The sequence below is a fragment of the Cupressus sempervirens genome, chromosome 8 (assembly GCF_028749045.1).
Source record: "Cupressus sempervirens isolate cs-2001-9-10 chromosome 8, ASM2874904v1, whole genome shotgun sequence".
Lineage (NCBI taxonomy): Eukaryota > Viridiplantae > Streptophyta > Pinopsida > Cupressales > Cupressaceae > Cupressus > Cupressus sempervirens.
In genome coordinates, this window is record NC_143125.1 from 681,864,966 (window position 1) to 681,885,711 (window position 20,746).

A 20,746-nucleotide genomic window follows, 5' to 3' on the forward strand; every position below is an offset into this window, starting at 1 on the left:
AAAGTGCAGCCAACTTTCTGTTAAGTGTGTAATGCATCAAAACAAGTCCCACTTCCATTTTGACACCTCTGCAGGGAGTTGGAGTAAAAGCCAATCTGATCATTGCCATCATGCCAACGGTTTGAACAATTGTTTCTCTCACTATCTTCGAAAGATGCATTTGTATCAAAATTATCTTACAATACATATATTAATAACCTTTTTTTAACAATTATATTCAAATCTGATAATAATTAAACTAGCAGTTGCATGCCTTTGTATGATTATTTATTAATTTTCAATTTAAATAACATCATATTTACTAAAATATTTTAAATAGATTAGTAAATATTATTTATTCAAATTCAATTTATCAAATATGAAAAAAAAAAATTAAAAATCCCATAAAAAAATTCTTATAAAAAATTAATAAGAAAAATAAAAAATAAAAATAAAAAAAATAACATCTGTAACAAATATTTATGACTAAATAAATTATAGAAACTAAAAAATGATACTTAAAGAAAAAAATAAACTAATATAAAAAATAAATTTAAAATGATGCAAAAACTAAAACTTAAATCAATTTTAAAAATCAAAAGTTAAATAAATAGAGATCTCAAAATGAGATCATATCACAAGTAATTATTTTTAGAGAAATTAAAAAATAGGTTAAAATGGAGATTTAAAATATAATCTTATGTAAACAAATTAGATTATTAATAATTTTCAATTTAAACAACATAATATTTACTAAAATATTTTAAATAGATTAATAAATATTATTTATTTAAAATTCAATTTATCAAATATGAAAAAAAAATGATTTTAAAAAAACAAAAATTAATAACAAAAACAAAAATAATAATATGAAAAAATAGCAACATATCTAATAAATATTGAATTGACTAAATAAACTATAGAAACTAATAAATAATATTTAAAACAGAATTAAACTTTTATAAAAAATAATTTAAAACAATTTAAAAACTAAAATCTAAATCAACTTTAAAAAATCAAAAGTTAAATAAATAGAGATCACAACATAGCTAATGTGGATCAGAAATAATTTTTTAAAAAAATAGAAAAAAAATTAAATTAAATTAAATTGAAGATAATAATTAATAATTACCAAAACAAGAATTAAAAGTGGAATCACGGCTAAATAATTTATGCCTCTAAATATCTTTAAAAACAGACTGTAGTTTTTAAGAAAATAGTGGTCTTAGAATAATTTCTCGAAGCAGTCAAAATGTACTGTTACTCTATAATGAATAATTTGCAGATGAAGTACAACTTTCATGTCACAAACAGTTTTGAGTGTAAAATTACATCTCGACATTTGGTAGGAAAGATGAAATAAGCTGGCTTACTGTTAAACAGGTTTGCTTAATTAAAGCATGTCACAGTTCTGTACATTAAGCCAATGGTGGGGAATGCATCCTGTATATATCAGAAGCCTGTTACAAAGACAAAAAGAAAATAACGCCTGCATCTGCTTTTTTGTTTCTCTGTGAAACTTTTTACTTTGAGAATAGAACAAAGTTTTTCCTGTCTATGCAGTTTACTTGGTGATGTGGACTTCTCCAGTAGGCCTCTTGTACGTGTACCATTGTGCAATAACCAGATAGACTAGCATGTTGATGAAGCTAAGGATGGCCAGAAGCCAAAAGAAGTAATCTACATGACCATTGTTTAAGTTATCTTGAGGAATCCATCCACTCTTTCCATGCTTGGCTGTAATGCTAGACACAATAGTTACTAGCAGACTGTTCAAGTAATTCCCTAAGGCCACTGTTGTAAGTGAAAGTGCACTGCATAAGCTCCGCATAGCATCAGGAGCTTGGTCATAGAAGAATTCAAGTTGCCCAATGAAGGTGAACACTTCTGCAGCACCTATCAAGAAGTACTGAGGAATTAGCCAAAAGATGCTCATGTCAACCCTTTGTTTTTCATTCTTAAAGAATTTATGTTCTTTTGCCATGTCAAGTCTCTTGATTTCAACAATGGCAGCAACCACCATTGAAAAAATGGAGATGACCAAGCCAATACCCATACGCTGGAGTTGGGTAAAGCCCCTGTCATGGCCTGTATACTTACGTGCAGTCGGTACAATAAAACGGTCATAAATTGGAACCCACAATAGCACACTAAGTGGATCAAATACGCTTAACGATGCAGATGGAATTTCAAAATTAGGTCCCATTTGAACATTCATGACCTGCCCTAACAAAACAAACAAATTACTCATCTGACTGTAGACAGCAGCAACTACGATCCCAGTAGCCCAAATTGGCAGAATGCGAATAATAGATTTCAACTCCTCAACTTGGGTCACGGTGCAGAGACGCCATGGACTGATGGAGCCAGAGTGATTTTTATCACTTGGTGTCTCTATTGCAGCTTTGTCAAAGAATCTGTAGGAATACAGTGTCTGTCAATTCATATTCTATATATCTTGCAGGAAAAGGATCTTGAGAAAAATAGTAATCTTACAGAAATTTGTCTGTGTGAGCGAGTTTCCTGCTCCCTTCAATGACCGATTCATTGTCTAGAGCTTCATATAGCAAAGACTTTTCATCTGGAACCTTCTCGTGCCATTTTCTAAATGAAGCAACTATCACCTGTATTATCCGAGTCAGGGAACTTCCTCCCGGTCTTTGATGTCGGTATAGAGGGGTGCCTATTAAGAAAATACAGATTGCTATTCCCATGGCCGCAGCAGGAATTCCAAAGCCTAATCCCCAGCCAACATTTACTTGGATATAAACAAGAACACTCGAAGCTATGAGAGAGCCAATGTTTATTGAAAAATAAAACCAGTTGAAAAATGAACTCTTCTTTTTCTTTTCTACCTCGTCGGTCTCATCAAATTGGTCAGCCCCAAATGATGATACGCAAGGCTTAATTCCACCAGTTCCTAGTGCAATTAGATAAAGTGAGAGGAAGAAAACACTGAGTTGGGCTGTCGAGACATAGCATTTAACTCCTTCTTTGCAAGGAGGCTGAAGCTTAGGCACGGAAGCAGTTAAAGTCAACAATACCATTCCCTGCAAATAGTTACATGGTTACCTTCCATTAACCTACTGATTTTGAGAGCTTGGGATTGTTAAGAATGAAAAATAACTTTATGTGTATAAATAGGAATACAAACTTACAATGAAATACACTATAGAGAATATAACAATTGTCCAGTATCTCCCCAGATATGAATCAGCCAGAAAAGCCCCAATCAAGGGTGTTATAAAACATGTTCCAGACCAGTTGCTGTTGGCTTTTGTTGCTGAAGAATTACCAAAATGGAATCTTGTTGTAAAATAGACCGACATGTTTGAAGACATTCCATAGTATGCCAATCTCTCAGAGCATTCGTTTCCTGTCAGAACAATAAGCTAATAACCTTAGGTGACAAGATCACAAGATTGGCCAAAACTACAAAATTTAATATATAAAATTTGCTGTCTTAAATAATGGATCTAAGAATGTTGGCTTCTTGTAGAAAAATTTGTGTTGCTGGATTCAAGTTTGAAATTCATACCCAGTATAAATGGGCATGCCTTCCAGTTCCCTGATTTGCTCTTGACGGCAGGGTTTCCATGAATGTCCAGTGAGCCATCCTGAGTATAGTCCTCATCCGAATGCAATTGCACTCTTGATGTCTTGCTCAGTGAGAAACAACCAATCATTTTCCTTGGCCGTTTCTCTTGAGTTTCGCCCTAATATGCATTTGAAACTTATCAGAAATCCACAACACATTAGAAGACTTCGCATTTGATACAAGTTCTGTATTAGAGGTGAGAGCAATAGATTTGATATTCACCCAAATCTTGCAAAAGCGCATGAAAAAGCCAATTCATTTTAAGGTTCTCAATATTATGTTTCAGCTTGAATTTAGGTAGTTCAGATGTTCTCTCGTTCCCTTATTTGCAGTGAATACCACCACCGATCTATCGTAATTCATAGTGGAAGGACTAATCATTGATACAGTTTTGCATATTTTTAAGAATAGGAAGTACACATAGTATGCTGGTCAACTCCTTCTCACAGTTAAATAATGGGAAAAAATGGTTAGCAATTGACTTGGCAGGCCAACTAGCTTTTTTATTTTCAAAAACTTATAATAATATGTGATTGTTATGTAGAGTTGCGTCCGTACTAATTCCTCTTTGGGACAGCGATTAAGTGTGGATGACATATTTGATAAGATGTATCCTGTTGATGCCATTGTTTCGGTTTAAGATATATCCTACTTCATATGTTTGACAACCAACTTAGACTGAATGAAATGGCAACAAGAACCATTTGTAGATGCTTCAATTCCATAAAGTTCAAAATAGAAGAGTAACCATGCCATTTCCTTTAACCATCCACCCCAGTAAGATTTTAAAAGAAATTGATTCTACAAATTTCAGATTCTCCTTACCTTTTAAAAGCATCTTGTCTGTCAAGATAAATTTTACTAAAGATGCATAGAACCATATCTCATTCTAAATTCCAAGTTTTAAATGCCAAATTTATTTCCTGTAGGAATTGACGTCTATATAAATTTGCAGTGCTACCTTGTTTTGATTGATCATGCTGCAATGTTTTTCTTTAGCCATGACGATGGATATTTAAAAACATTATGTATAGCTTTAGACAACACCATATAGGATGCACCATAGAAAGTTTGTGAAACTAGTGTACTCCCCAAGTGAAGAGGAGATGGAACTCTATAGCGTCCCGGTGTCATCTAGATGAGTAGCCTTATATCCAAAGATACCGGTGCGTTCAGGAATTCCTCGGATGCGTGGATGTGTTTCGGTGCTTAAGGATGCGTGGATGCATTTCGGTGCTACACCGATGTGCATAGGAAGCTCTTCCAGCGCCTGTGGATGTGCTCGGGATGCGTCCGAGAGCATCCGAAGAGAACCCAGACAGCATCTGGGCGCATCTGGAGAGCATTTGTATAACGAAATCTATAACGTTTCTTTCAATTGATGGCAGATTATTCATAACAAAATAACTTTTATCTATTTAATAGATAACTGCAGTACTGATTCGCAGAGCTAAACACAGAGATAAATCTGCAATTAATTGTCCGACCTTAACGAGCAGCAAACTGTCAATTCTGGGTGCTTGATGAAGACAATACCTTATATGTTGAACAGTCTATATGTTTCAGACAATACCTTATATACTATAACTATCTTCATGCTTTGAAGATATCTAGGGTTTAAAAACACTTTCAAACTGCCCAAACTGATCATTTTAGGCACTAAGAATTTTAAGCAATTTCCTCTTAAAATAGCTTTGTTTTAATAAGCAGAATTTGCATTAAAATAAAATTAATTAATTTGAATATAAATGGCTTCAAAATCACTTTCAAAATTACCCAAACTGATCATTTCATTCACTTGGAATACTAAGCAATTTCCTCTGAAGTTTGCTTTATTTTAAAATCTAAAGGCACGATTTTGTAATGATTTTTTTAATTTGAAAAGGGTCCAAAATCATTTGCAAACTAATCATTTCAGTCAATACTCAGCAATTTCCTCTGAAATTTGCTTTGTTTTAAACTCTGAAAGGCAGTATATGTAAAAGAAAATTTAATTCCTGTGTCACGTAGGAAATAAGTGATCTTGTGATGTGGAGAACGCAGCAAAATGATGAATGAGCCCAATCAAACTTCTATGCACTGACATCAACAAATAAATTTCAAGCAATCAAATATAACTCATTGTATAACCAATGATGCTTGACAAAGAAATTCATGATCTCACTGATGAAAATATTAATAAATTTGAATCATTGAACCAACAGCAAATAACAGAGGCTTCCAATACAATACATAACCTTCTTAAATCCGCACAGTCAAGAGAAATCGGATGTAAATACAAAAGTCTATTTTATTCATTCTTTTTGTATTCGATTGATTACATCGATTTCTCTTTATCCTCTATTCTACGCTATCTTACTTCACCACTACCTTTTTAGTTTTCTATTGTAGAGATAAAGATCTTGAAGAGAACACAATCCAATAACTAACTTTATAACTGACTCTCTAACAGATTTCAACATCAATTAGATTAAGTTCTAGTTACAATAAAGAGACTAAAAAATGTATCATGACTAATTCAAAACTATTGAAATGGCTTACCAAGCCATGTTACAGTATAATAATCTAGAATTTTCAAAATATCTTCATGTGACGGATGCCCCTGCATCATCTTGATAGCTTGTTTATAATAATTTGGCCTCCTAGAACTAGACCACTAGCATTTCCTCTCCCATAATTCAATAAAAGTTATTATAAACCCATCTCCACTGGTTCCCAGTATGTTGAAGATATTCATTAGAGAAAAGGTTTGTGAGGATTTTCATAAACAGTTCGTTGGAAGCCCTTTGAAGGCTCCTATTTTATATTCTAAGCTCGATCTATATTTACAGTCCTAATTGACCTATTATAATCATTTGTGGACATTAATACATTTGACCTTGGGCTTGAAGACCCAATTAATAAGTCTTTATTCATGCCTGCTGGCTTTTATATGTTCCCCCATACCGAAAAGAGAACAAAATCGACATGATTCTGGAACCATAGTCATGATTGTGCATTAGCAGTGGATATCATGGACATTTAAAGCTTGAGAAACATAGTTTAAACCCAATACCACATTTATAAATACGTAGGAGACTGAAAATTTAAAACCTGCTGATGAATGACTTGTACCTCGTTAAGGCCATTCGCATGGTGTTGTTTGGAAACAGCCAATGCTTCGTTCTCTCCATTCTTGGAATCCATCATTCACTATTTTCTAATCCTTTAATCCTTTCTACAAAACTACAGTTCAGATCCTTGTGTTATCATTTCCAAGAAACTCGTATGATTTCCTCTTTAAAACGGTTAAATAACTAAACAAGATTCACTGCCGGCCGAGCAACAGATGATGCCAGTGTGAATACACAACTGGCCCATGAGGTGGATGCATTGATACATACGCAAATGGCATGGACATCCCCCGGAAAATTTGATTTTAAATTGTGACAAAGGATTGATAAATGTTTCTAGGTACTGACAAATTTGTTGATAAATATTTTGAAGTTATCCTGTGTGAGTTTCTATATGTTCCAAAAAAATAATAATATTATAGGAAAAGACAGCTGAGTCTGAAAAACACCCTTCAAAAATAGAATTTTATGCAGAAAAGGCCTAATCAAAGATTTTTAATTCTCTAAAATTTCTACTAAATCTAGCTTCTCACTTGGTCTTAATTATTAGGCATTTCAAAACGTTCTTAACCATGAAAGCCCTGTTTTCAGCCCTTGTTTATCAATACTAAAAAAAAAATTACAACTGGAACTTTTCTTTTCTTTTTTTAATGAAGGGTTCAGACTAAAGTGAGAAAGAGAATAATCAAACTGTGTGTTTTACAGTCATTACGTTAACTCCATTGAAATGCATCTTAACCATTTAGTAAAACATTCACTTCAAAGCAGTCCTGGAAGATCTAATCTGCCAGTTTTCAGGGGAAAAAAAGTTATGAAAGTTCATACCCTGCTCCTAGCTGGGTTGCCATGATCATCATCTGCCATGTCTACTTTGTTTGCGAAAGATCCATTTGAGAACCCAATATCAGCATTAGCCGGCATGGATTGATAAATCTTAACAAAACTGAACAGAATATTCAGATTTTGATGATCAGTTCCTACTGAAAAAAATTATATACAAATAGAATCATTGAATCGCTGCATCTTACTTAGATTCATCGTGTGGTTGGAAAGGCTTGTGGAAAGCAAAATGTTCTCTTCCGCTCGTGTTTGTGTTTTTTTTGTTTTTTTTAATTTATATTTATCTGGATTGCTCTTTTGAGTTTTAGGTCTATTTTAATTGTTAATTTTCATTTATTTATTTATTTATTTTTATTTTCATTTATTTATTTATTTTTATATTTATTATTTATTTTTTATTTTTATTTCTTTTTTTTTCTTGTTTTTATATTTTTATATATCTGTTTGGTCTGCTCATTAGTAGCTTAGGATTTTATTTCTTATTTATTTATTTCTATTTAGTGATTTATTTTATTATTATTATTGATAATATTATTATTATTATTATAATTATTATATTTATTATTTTATTTTCATTTTTTTGACATATAGGTGTATATATTTATATATACGCAAATACTTGTATATATAAATACACACAAACACACACACATATATATACGCATTGAGATTTTGTTGTATATTTTTTTTCCAACAGGTTTTATATAAGTTCATATATACATACATACATACATACATACATACATACATAATATAATATATATATGTATGTATACATACACACACACATATGTATGTATATAAATATATATATGTATGTATGTATACATACATACATACATATGTACATATATATATGTATGTATGTATACATACATACATACATACATATGTACATATATATATATATGTACATATGTATGTATGTATGTATGTATATATATATATACATACATACATATGTATATATATATATATATATATATATATTATGTATGTATGTATATGTATGTATGTATGTATGTATACATACATACATACATATATATATCTATACATACATACATAATACATATATATATGTACATATGTATGTATGTATGTACATGTATACATACATACAGATATAAATATACATACATACATATACATATATATACATATGTATATATACATATATATACATATGTATATATATATATATATATATATATATATATATATATATATATATATATATAATATTATGCTTTTTGGTTGTTTTTCATTTTTATTTAGGCGAGTCTTTTTAGAGGTTCTTATTTATATTCAAGCATGTATATATGTATTAATATATAATTACCTTTTTGGTTGTTTTACTTTTTTATTTAGACGGGTCTTTTTAGAGGTTCTTATTTACTTTCAAGTATATATATATATATATATATATATATATATATATATATATATATATATAACCTTATGTTATTTGTATATTTGTATATACATATACATATATATAACCTTATGTTATAGGTGTGTGTGTGTGTGTGTGTATTGACATATAGGTATATATATTTATGTTATATATATAAATATATATATATATATATATATATATATAAACTCAACATAGACTTCGTGTTTTGAGTGGCTCGCTTGGTTTACTCTTTTATCTTCTTCTGTCATTTCTTTTTATTTTATCTTCACATCTTTTGTTTTTCACATTCTCTCTTATTGTTTTATGTTATTTATTTTCTTGTGTTTTTATAGGTTTTCAGAGTGTCCTCCCTTGGTTTGTGTGCTCTCTCTCTCTCTCTCTCTCTCTCTCTCTCTCTCTCTCTCTCTCTCTCTCTCTCTCTCTAGTCCCCTATATCTTTGGAGTCAGCCCCAATCTACAACTCACTTTATTTTTTGCAGCTCTTGCTCTCTCATCCTGATGATGAATCACATAGTGTGATTCAAAACGTTGATGGTAAAAAATTTCAACACAATCTAATCTAGAAGCAATACTAACAAAATGTTGTTTTATTTTACATCCCATAAAGTGGGTTGTCCGTAAGCAAGATATGAATTTGAATCAATGAGTATTTAGGGTAAAATGTGCATGCAGTCTGCCAAAGAGGTATCGTCGACATAAAGGGGTTTTCAATGTGAAAGTAAACCAGGAATGTTTTACTATTATTTATTTGACTTGTTAGGGTGGACGTATTGAAGAATCCAATAATACTTTTGCAAGGAATTTAAGTGACAAGCTGATTAGGTATAAAATAAGCCTAGAGATATCTAATGAAGATATGATTTTGTTATGAGTATAGTTCTAATTAACATGTTTATATTATATATCCTTAAAAACACATAAAATTTATTTCTTTATTATAGCTTTCATTTGGTCTTTTTCTATTATGAAATTATGTTTAAATTTGATATTTTTATAAAAGGTTAAGTTGAAAAATTAATATTAACTTCTTAATATACTTTTTAATATATTTGATAGTTATATATTTTTAAATATTTTAGTATGTTTCTAAATTAAATTTGATGTGAGATGCATATAAATAGAAGACTTTTGGCAATATTCTAGTTATATCTAGATTTTAGTATGTTTCTAAATTAAATTTGATTTTAAAAAGAATACTTTAAATGACAATTATTTTAAATTTGATGTGACTTTTATTATGTTTCTAAATTTAATTTAATATGTTTTGATATTCTTTAAACATGCATATAAAATCAAAAGAAATCAGTTTAAAGATTTATTTTCTTTGAAGCATTAAATTAGAAAATTCAAAGAACTCTATCAAATTATCTTAATTAGAATTTAGCAAATATTCACCATGATTTAATTCATGTTAAATCCTCATTTTCATTCACTATATCATTTTTATACAAAGTAGTTAGAGGATACCCAAATGACAAAGGTCCTAAATTTTAATTCAACTTGACTAAAATATCTAAATGTAAGACATCATGGTATACGCCCCCAAACAATTAATTGAAGAATTCCAAAGAGGCCGATTGCAGTCTATATGAAGAAGATGAGGGGGACCAAACGCATTCAAAAGCTTTTGGACTCTTCCACTATTCTCTGTCTGTTACATTTTGCTAGTCAACACTTCACTTAGTAATTGTCATTGCGGAGGAAATATTAAAAACATTGATTTTAGAGACAGGCGTCAAATTTTTTTTTTTAATGGAAAAATATTTACATTGATAAATGTTTCCACTGTACAAAGCCCCTCGGCTTAATTAGATGGTAGGGTTTACAAGGACAGACGAGTCTTGTTTTTAATGCAATGGATGATTCAAGATGTCCTACAACAGGTCCATGATATTTCATTTTGTTGTTTAATTTTAATACTATTATTATTATTAAAGAAGAATAATTAATATTAATAAATGTGGCTAAAGAACTGTATGCAAAATTGAGAATTAAACTTTTAGATATATTTTCGCTCTCTCATAAATTCAATTGTAAAATTGAATAATAACTTTATATTTTTTAGATAGTTTGAATAATATATAAAATTAACAAGAAGATAATCAATATTAAATTAGGGTTCAATAATAATTCACTCATTAATAAATAATCTTATATAAAATTGCATACGTAAAATTAATTCAAAAAACTATAAATGGATTCCAACAAATGTTCAATATTGCATAGAGATGTTCAATAGAAATCCTTATTTATTATAAGGTATAAATTGAAGTTGGGTGGCACTTTTTTTAGCTACTTTTATTTATGGTGAGAAGTGGAAACCTTAGATTTAACCACTTAAATTGGATATAAGAACAACCAAAACAATTAGATGATATCATAGAGGGAAATTAATAATAGATATTTTATAGTTTTATATTTATTTTGATATTTGGTTGTCAAGACTTCTTTCATTTATTAAATACAATATGATGATTGTAACGCCCTGCCAAGGGATCCAAAAGAATTAACCTAAAGTTTTGCTAAGTTTGTCAAACATTTTTTTTTTAAACAAGAAAGAATAACATACATGTCAAACATATAGTAGCGAAAGCAATAACATACAATCATGCAAAAGAAAACATAACAGATTACATTCCTTAAGGATCCCAAGACATTGAGTTACATTTAAATTTAATTAATACTAAGTCTATCAATTACCACATCCACTTGAAAGAATAATTAAAAGTCCAAAGTCCATTTAAATAATATACATTTGTTCAAAATGACACTTGGCAATAAAATTCAGAATGCTCAATCATCCACTGTACATGTCACAGTGTATGAAAGGCTAAAAGAATATACATTTATAAAAATAGAATTACATCATCCCTTTTGGATCCATGAAAAAAAGTACAATACAACAAGTAAAGATCATCCATCATAAAGATATAATCCATCCATCATAACACATAAGAATAGAATGAAAGGAAATGCAAACAAGGAAACTCGGTATCAACGGATGAATCTCAATGGTAAGAGTAAAAAGCACTATCACCCGACCGCGTGGAACCTAAATGGCCCACTCCCATCATGCTGAGGAGATAGTCTCAAGTCCCAAACAGGATATCAATCCAAATATCAAAAGTACTCTCTAAGTCCAAGAAATCCTAAAAGTAATCTAACTCAAAGGTTCCAAGATACAATCGACATCTATACCTAGAGGCACACAAAGACACGTAGGGAATCTACTATGTAACCGGGCAAGTGTCATTGCACGAATCACGCTAGAGTTGCCCTGGTAGTCTTTGAGGAACCCAACCCCCTAGTGATCCCTATGCGGCCACTAGTATCCTCTCGTATTGATAAGACATACTATGGATGCAAGGTCACAACCAAGCATTCTCTCTACTCCCATCCTAGTCTTTACTAGCACTCGAGGCATGGGCGAGAACATACAAGACTCTTATTAGGTTCATTTTATTCCCATTTAGTGTAGTGTTTTCACTTATTAAACAACTTACAATGGGTTACCCTAGCAGCCACTTAGGGCCCCAGCCTCCATTGCAAGCCACTTCCCGACATTACATATAGATAACCTACCCTAGGCTCATAAAAGTATAAATCAAGGAATCATAGTAAATCACCTCAGTCCTATACAAGTGATTGGAAAGCATCCAAAAGATAAATCACAATACCCATCAGTTCTCAATGTGCAATCGGAAGGTATCCCAATAATATTGATCGAAGACTCAAAAAGGTTAAGTCAAATATTTCATAACATAAGTCTCACTATCCCACAAAGACAATAAAAACAATAACCAATAATATAATCGCACTCATCATAGAGCATACCAACACATTACCATGGTTGAGTTAAAATAATCAAGATCAAGTCAGCATAATACCACACTCACAGAACTCCCAAGCCTCTGGTAGACATCCTAGAACTGGTCAAGACTCTAGTCAACCCCCAAACCCAAAACACAGACAATGTACAAATAACAAGGTGTAAGTTTCATGTTTTGGTCTGATTTAGAAAACATATTGTTGAGTTAAATGTAAGGTATTCAGTTTTCGTTTCAATATATATTTCAAGTATATAAGATTCTCAATTTACCTTTTCATTTATTCGAATTAACTATTGAATTATCCCCATAATATTTAAGGTCAATTTCCTAAAAATAATCTAAGGATAATTATTTATTTAAATTATTAAAATAATACTTATTGATTTTCAAATAAAAATAATCTACGATTTTATTAAAAATTAGTATTAAATAAATTTATAACTCAATTAAACAACTTCAATTATTAATTAATCTTAACTAAATTAATCAATAATTATATATATAAATAATCATATTAATATTATTTAATTATCTATTAAATTAATAAATATTAATAAAACTTATTAATAATAAATAATAATTTAAAAATTAATATTATAAATTTTAATAAAATAATTTTTAAAATTTTAAATTAAAAATAAATAAATTTAAATAATAAAATGTGGCAACGCGTTTATTTAAATAAAGGCCCACCGGCAAAAAAAAAAAGAAATTTAATATGTATATATCTTATAAACATTTGCAATTTTAGTCTAATAGGAAAAATATAATCAACCATTTGAATTTCTAATTTTAAATTATTATTTTTTCTTTTTCTTTTTCTTTCAAAAACCCTTCCCAATTTAATTTCCAAATTTTAAATCCACCGAAGGAGGATTATTTGATATATTAATCTTTCTCATATACAAACGAAAACAACATACATATCAAAAATTCCAAATTACAAGATTGAAGATTTGTTGCAGTAAAACACAGATAATCAATCCACAGTCACGAAGAAGACAGGAAAAGAAAGAAAGGCATAATAAATTGTGCGAATAATCACAAGCATCTACCTAGATTTTGATGCTAATCGCTACGCCCAATAATATTGTGAGAGAAATTTCTCCTCTCCAAACCTTCTCTCTTCTGAAATCCTTTTTGCTCCTCCAAAATTTGCGGTCTTCCCAAAACTTCGGTCCCTTGAAAATGAACCCTAAATTGGTGATAAGGAGTTCTCTCCTAAAACTAATTGTGCGATCACTTGAGAGGACTCCTTGTTCACCAGACTTTAACTCTTATTAACTTTTCTTTATCTTTTCCATGCACGTTAATTGAATTATAAAATAACTTTATTTAAACTTTCACTTGACTTCTCTTTCCAATTAATTTATTAAATTTTAATCTCATGCATGCATTATGTAATTTTGAAATTTTTAATAAATTAATATCTTTTTTTTTACTTCTTTTTTTATTTTTGAATGTTTAATTGATAAAATATGTATTAACTTAAATAATAATAGTATTTAGCATTATTTAAAAATGAACTCTAAATATATTATTATTAAATTAAATAAATATTATCATGTTCTAAATTTAAACTTATAACTTTTATCTTCAAATTTAATCCTTTTTATTTAATTAATTTTCCAATCAATTAAATATTAAAAATACCATAGTAAATTTTTATTAAATTTAATCATTAATTTAATCATTTAATTTGACTTAATTAATAGGAAAATCACCAAAGAGTCATAAAGTAAAATATGAAAACCCATCATAGGAAAACACATACAAGATCAAACTAAAAGGTTATAATCACGAATTAACATCATTTGACGCATTCAGAAGGTAATCAACTCAGATACTTGTCCTAATTGTCTAGGACAAATGGCTCAAAAGTTTAGGATTTGGACTTAAGAATTTATATCCCCTCTCTTACCATGGAGATAATACAAAAGGGTACACTCATTTTGGCAATTTAGGGAAGTCGATACCCAGTACTTGCAATCTGCATAAAAATTCATGCATGTACAAACACAATATTCTAAACTAAACAGACAATGGCAGGAAGTGGTGCATCATGTAGATCCCGACTAGCAAATGACTATGTCTCCCTTTTTTAACCACATCAAAAATGTCATACATAAAAAAACATACACGCACACCATACACATGCAGTATGAGGTAAGTATCCATAAGAAAACACATGATAATCCATCTAACTAATCATCATCAAATAACTGAAATCATAGTAATAATCATCATGCATACATTAAGTATAGAGTACCAAGTAATCTCATCATAAATCAACTGAATCTAAAACAATATCGGATAATCTCAAAACAATGATACTAATCATCAAGCATAAAACTGGCCTAAAAGAGTTTGACAATGGTAGCAAAATGCGAACTAGGGGTAGGCACTACAATGATATTCTAACAATAAATGATATTTTTTAATTCAATTATTAAGAATTATCATGATTATGTTTTCACTTGAATAATAATTGTGAAACTAATAACATATGTTCTATAATTTTAATAATATTTATATTGATGTTTGAGTGAGAAAAGGAGTTTGGTATTTTTTAATTCAATTATTAAGAATTATCATGATTTTGTTTTCATTGAATAACAATTGTGAACCTAATAATATATATTCTATATTTTAATAATATTTATATTAATGTTTGAGTGAGAAAAGGAGTTCTTTGATAAGAGGAAATATTTTCCACACTAGTTAATTAGTGATATTGCTAACAGGCTACTCACCTTTCATGATTAGTAGTTCATACTGACCCGTCTCTCATGAGAAAGAATGAAACATTTAGCAAATCTAGGTGATGCTCAAGGACAACAAATAAGAAAATTAGTTACATTGAATTATTTTAAGTAAAAGAAATTCTTGTATTCATTAAATTTAAATTAGTTATATTTTTTAATAAGAAAATAATTTTATTCTTATAGCGATTATTTTATGTTTTGATTGAATTTTATGTTTAATTATTAAAAAGGTTATATCAATCTTTTAAAAGTCAATTTTAAACTTCTTATTAGATATTATAACTTGTGAAACAATGTAGTTATACATGATGAAACTTTTAAAAACTAAATGGTAAGGCAGTGGAAGGTGATACAATTAAAATTCAATAAAATGAAGGAAAAAAAAAAAAAGTTCTACAAATATTAAATTTTGTTTAAATGCATATAAGTAATATCATTGAATCTATGCACCTAATTTGGATTCATCATGTGGTTGAAAAGACTGGTAGGAAGCAAAATGGAATGATAGAGGAATGTTGATCAACAACATAGAAGACCATGTGATTGAGTTTGTCATTCGAGTTATTGCACAAAAAGTTTTATTAGTCAATCTAACTGAACAGTATACCATGTATAGTTGTTGACATGGGGTATAAACCCTTGAAGAAGGATCATAGTTATGACTTGGCCGAGTTGCAGCTAATCCAATTGGCAGAGAACCTAGGAGCGATAAGGAAGGCTAAGAACACATCATGTAAGTTTGGTTCTCTTATTGTATGCATATTTTTTTATGTACAAAATTCATTTTCCACTATTGGAGATGCAGTTAGCATCAAACTGTTGGAATACTTTAGAATAACTGAGGGGGGTTGAATCAATTATCCAAGGTCCAGATGTATAAATAAAACTTTTCACAACTTAGTGAACCCATAAAACATTTATCATCATGCATGCATTCATAAGATTATGCAATCACTTAAAAACTTGTAGGTTACTATCAAATCAATTTGCAGAAATGTAAACATGAAACATAATAGATTCAGCAACACATTTCAGCTCTGACATCTTGTTCACCCTTCAAACATTCATACCATTAAGCCTTCTTGCTTAACATGCCAATGCAGACTCCTCTCTTAGGTCACTTGATGAAGCAAAACCCTTGACTCCTTGTCTTCCTTAGGTTCTTACACATGGCAACCTTTGCTTCTAACCAACCATTCCTATAAATAGGAAATTAAGATATTTTGCCACTCATTCTCCATCGTCCAATTTAGGGTTAGGACAGATTAGGTAGGATACAATGAATCTACCCCATATTTCATATCTCGTCTAGAAACTTCTCCTTCAATTCTCTTTGAATTCACCTCCAAATCGTTTATCTTGAATTTTGTGCCACCAGCTCATCAATCTTATCTTCCACCTAGTTCACACAATCCAAGAGAACAAACTTATTAGCTCAAATCCATTGAATTCATGATCTTTCAAATAATGCAGCCACTCAGCATTAACTTGCTTTTGATGCTCGGCACATACCACGTTGCTCTGCATCCTCTGTAAAATCATTCGGCACAGACTAAAATTTACTAGTGCTCGGCATCAACTAAACTTTACTCGACATCCACTAGTTCGCCCGGCATTCACTAGAATAGACTTTTACTTGGCTCCAAATGATTTTTTGCTTAGCCTGCACTGACTTTACTCGGCACCTATTATCCACTCGGTCAAGCTTGGCAGACAAACTTTGTTTAACTTGTTCTTCTATACTTGCTTAGTGTAACCAATCTTTGTAACATTAAATAGATTATCAATTCATCATGTTATCATTGTCTTAACTGATTCTTGTACTCCTTTACATATCATAACTCAACCTTTCCTTTAGGTGCTATTGTTATATCTTTTGATCAAATCCTCTTCATTAATCAAATAAGTGATAGTACTTAAATCATATAAGCAGTTGTCTTACCAGCAAATAGAAGGTTTGACATCAGTGACAAAACAATGATTCAAACATATTGATCATACTTGTATCAATCTGTTCTCAACAATCTCTTTCTTCAACAATCTCACTCTTTCTTTTCTCAACAATCTCCCTCTTTGGCATTGATGGCAAACCAAACTAACTAGGTTAAAATAGTAGGACTAACAAAATGCCAAAAAGAAAATAATTCCTTGTATTGAAATCTCTCCCTCTATCATCAACTTTCATCTTCTGAATAGGTTACAAAACTCCTTTGTTTCATCCTTATAACTCCCTCTAAATTTCTTCTTATATCTCCCTCTTACTAGGTAGATGTTAGGATTTCTAAATCCTCTTTGTTAAATCTCCAGTCTCTTGTATATCTCTTGATCAATAACTATCTCCCTCTTTCTTATTTTTCCCTTGATCGGTAACTATCTCCCTCTTTGACAACAATGTTAAAGACTTGTCATCTTAACATGCAGATATAAGCTTCTACAGTTTCTTTAGTTTCTTCCTTTGTCACCTTGCTTGTGACTGATTTGTAGCATTAGTTCTTTGATTACTTTAAGCAGCTCTTAAAGTAAGATCCTCTGCATCAATGTGTAACATGTGAAAATCAACTTGTTTGATGCAGGGCACTCCTTTTATTACTTAGATAGCCTTTGATAGGGGTATCACCCCTAGTTTACCTCTTAGATACTCATGAGAATCCTTAGGTGATGATTTTGTGAAGATATCAACAATTTTCTCTTTTATGTTAACATATTCCATCTTCACCTCTTTATCTTGAACTAATTTTCTCAAGTAATGATACTTGATTGCAATGTGCTTAGTCTTTGTGTGCATCACAGGATTCTTTGATATGTTTATAGCACTTGTATTATCACAATAAAGTGTCACTGGTTCTTTGATCTCTTCCTTCATACCTTAGAGTAGTTGTTTGATCCATACAATGTTTGTACAATTTACAGCAATAGCAACATATTCAGCTTCAATAGTAGATTGTGAAGTGCAATTTTGTTTCTTGCTAGTCCATGTAACTAGCCTCTTGCCTAAGAAAAATGATCCTCCACTAGTGCTCTTTTTGTCATCAATATTTCCAACCCAATCAACATCAATATAGGCTCTTGATTCAAATTTCTCATTTTTCTTATAATATAGGCCATACTCCTCTGTTCCTTTCAGATATCTCATTATTCTCTTTATAGCCATCAAATGATTCTTGCTAGAGTTAGCAGATAATCTTGCAACTATCGCTACAGATAATCTAATGTCAAGTCTGCTATGTACTACATATTGTAATTTATCGATCATAGACTTGTACAATATTTGATTCACCGTAGCTGAATTGTCATTCTTTGATAACTTGTGTCCTGTCACCATAGGTGTATGTATTGGTTTGGAATCCTCCAATCCAAAAAAAATCAATATTTCTTTGACATGTTTTGATTGAGTGATGTATATTGTTAGCGCTTATACTTTTCTCACACCCTTGAATGTTTCAGGCACAAGTCTTCTTTTCTTGAAGTTGAACTTGAAGTTTTAGCTTACTTCAACTTCAAGTTCGAGTTTGTGCCTATCTTCATATGTCAAGCCCAATTTCTTTTCTTGATTTGGCCTTAGTAAAGTCGAAGTAGAAGTTGAAACCCAATCACCCAAAACTTCAATTTTAGCTTCAGTGTTGATGTTGCACACTAACAATAATTGTATGCAGGTTTCAAATTTTCAGGCCAAACCAAGGTGGGTCCCAGTATAGCACTTCCCAAGACATGCGAAGTTATAAGTGAAGGGGTTTAAGGTAGTACGTGTTCGGCTATGGCAAGATTTGATTAAGAGTTAAAATTTTCATGTCATGATCACTTGGCATAACAGTGTACGTGTGGATTTGATGGAGTATTTAAAACAAAGCACATCCGGTGTCTTTTCCAATGCATGTCACATGAATGAGCAATTATTGCACTTACTTGCCGAATCTGTCCTGCAATCTTCTGCACAAATCATTCCTTAAATGCATTCATTTTAGTCTTTCCCACTCATTCCACTTTCTCCAAAGAAATTCCAACACTATCAGGTAAGAAGGGTGAATTGCAGGCTATGTCTCTGTCAAACTATAAGTGCATTTCCATAACCCTTTGCATTTCAAATTGTGTTTGCTTTGTTTTGAGATATTTCAAGCCATATCTTGTAAACCTATCTTTCTTAGCAATCATGACTTTTTTTGCCCCAAAATGCCCACGTTAGAGAAGCCATCTTTGCTCAGTTCACTGCCTGAAATTCGTGACACGTTTCTGGTAAATAAAAATTTATTTGAGGTAATTGAACAAGCCAAGAACACCCAGTCAAGCCCTATTTACCATAAGCTAGTTGATAGTGGATTATTAGAAGCTGCCACTTTTCCCGCTGCTATCACATACCCAGAACTCGTCCTTGAATGTGCAAGCTATTATGACCCTGTTTTCGAGTGCATTAAGAAAGCCTCAAGGAAAGTGATTGTTAGAATCAGTAGAACCAGTGTCCATTCGGCCTTTAGGATTCCTCACAAGGAACCCTATGAGCTATGGACGTTTGAAGAAGCTGAGTGCCTATACACCGAAAACAAAAGCAACTACAATAACAAGATAGCTCAGTCCTGGCTTTTGAAACCAGCAGAGGGAGGTTCTAGATTGCCTAAGTCATTGACTATTGAGCATTTTATAAAAGAAATTGTAGACATTGTTCTCCTACTGAATAGGATTAAGGGAAATCAGCATGCATTCCATTGGGAATCATGGATGTACCTTTTCATACAGAACATCGTTGAAGGAATTAAGTTCATTGATTGGTCTGACCTGATAGCAGAAAACCTGCATAGGGGTTTAATAGCCGTTAACAATTGTGGTCCATTTTTCTTGTCTTCTTATCTTACCTACATCTTAGCAACCTCTAGGGTATGTGCAGGATCATGGTGTACCAAACTATGGCCTTAAGTGGCAGTGAAAAATCAGAAAATCAGGGTTATGTCAACTTGACACATAATTTTAAAGTGGTTATGGACTTTATATCAAAAAGTTGTATGAAAATAATCTGTAGGAAATTGAATGTAGTTTCTAAACTACTAGGCCTTATTAGGAGAAAAAAATAATTGATTGGTCAAAAGTTTGAATTTTAATGCATTACTACAAAAATTTCAGGGCAAAAATAAAAAGTAGGTGTATGTTTGACCACCTTAATCAAAATCAAATGATAATTTTTTTTAATATAATTATAGATATGAAAATTAGAC

At 30.9% G+C, this 20,746-nt stretch overlaps 1 protein-coding gene across 1 annotated transcript; it reads right to left on the bottom strand.

Annotated features, from left to right (window-relative positions):
• Nucleotides 1–1,213: 1,213 nt before the first annotated feature.
• LOC149544292 (protein NRT1/ PTR FAMILY 8.1-like) lies at nt 1,214–7,800 on the bottom strand. The gene is made up of 6 exons (XM_089798771.1): nt 7,719–7,800; nt 7,516–7,633; nt 3,518–3,695; nt 3,138–3,355; nt 2,476–3,029; nt 1,214–2,396 (listed from the first exon to the last, which is right to left on the bottom strand). Exons 2-6 carry the CDS (start codon nt 7,609–7,611, stop codon nt 1,544–1,546), a joined length of 1,899 nt encoding a protein of 632 aa, XP_089654897.1. The 5' UTR covers nt 7,612–7,633; nt 7,719–7,800; the 3' UTR covers nt 1,214–1,543.
• Nucleotides 7,801–20,746: the final 12,946 nt, after the last annotated feature.

Coding starts and splice junctions, on each gene's coding strand:
- LOC149544292 (XM_089798771.1), bottom strand. CDS start 7,611: ATGCCGGCTAATGCTGATATTGGGTTCTCAAATGGATCTTTCGCAAAC. Junction 3,030..3,137: donor TCTCTATAGTGTATTTCATT/GTAAGTTTGTAT, acceptor AACTATTTGCAG/GGAATGGTATTGTTGACTTT. Junction 2,397..2,475: donor GCTCACACAGACAAATTTCT/GTAAGATTACTA, acceptor GTATTCCTACAG/ATTCTTTGACAAAGCTGCAA.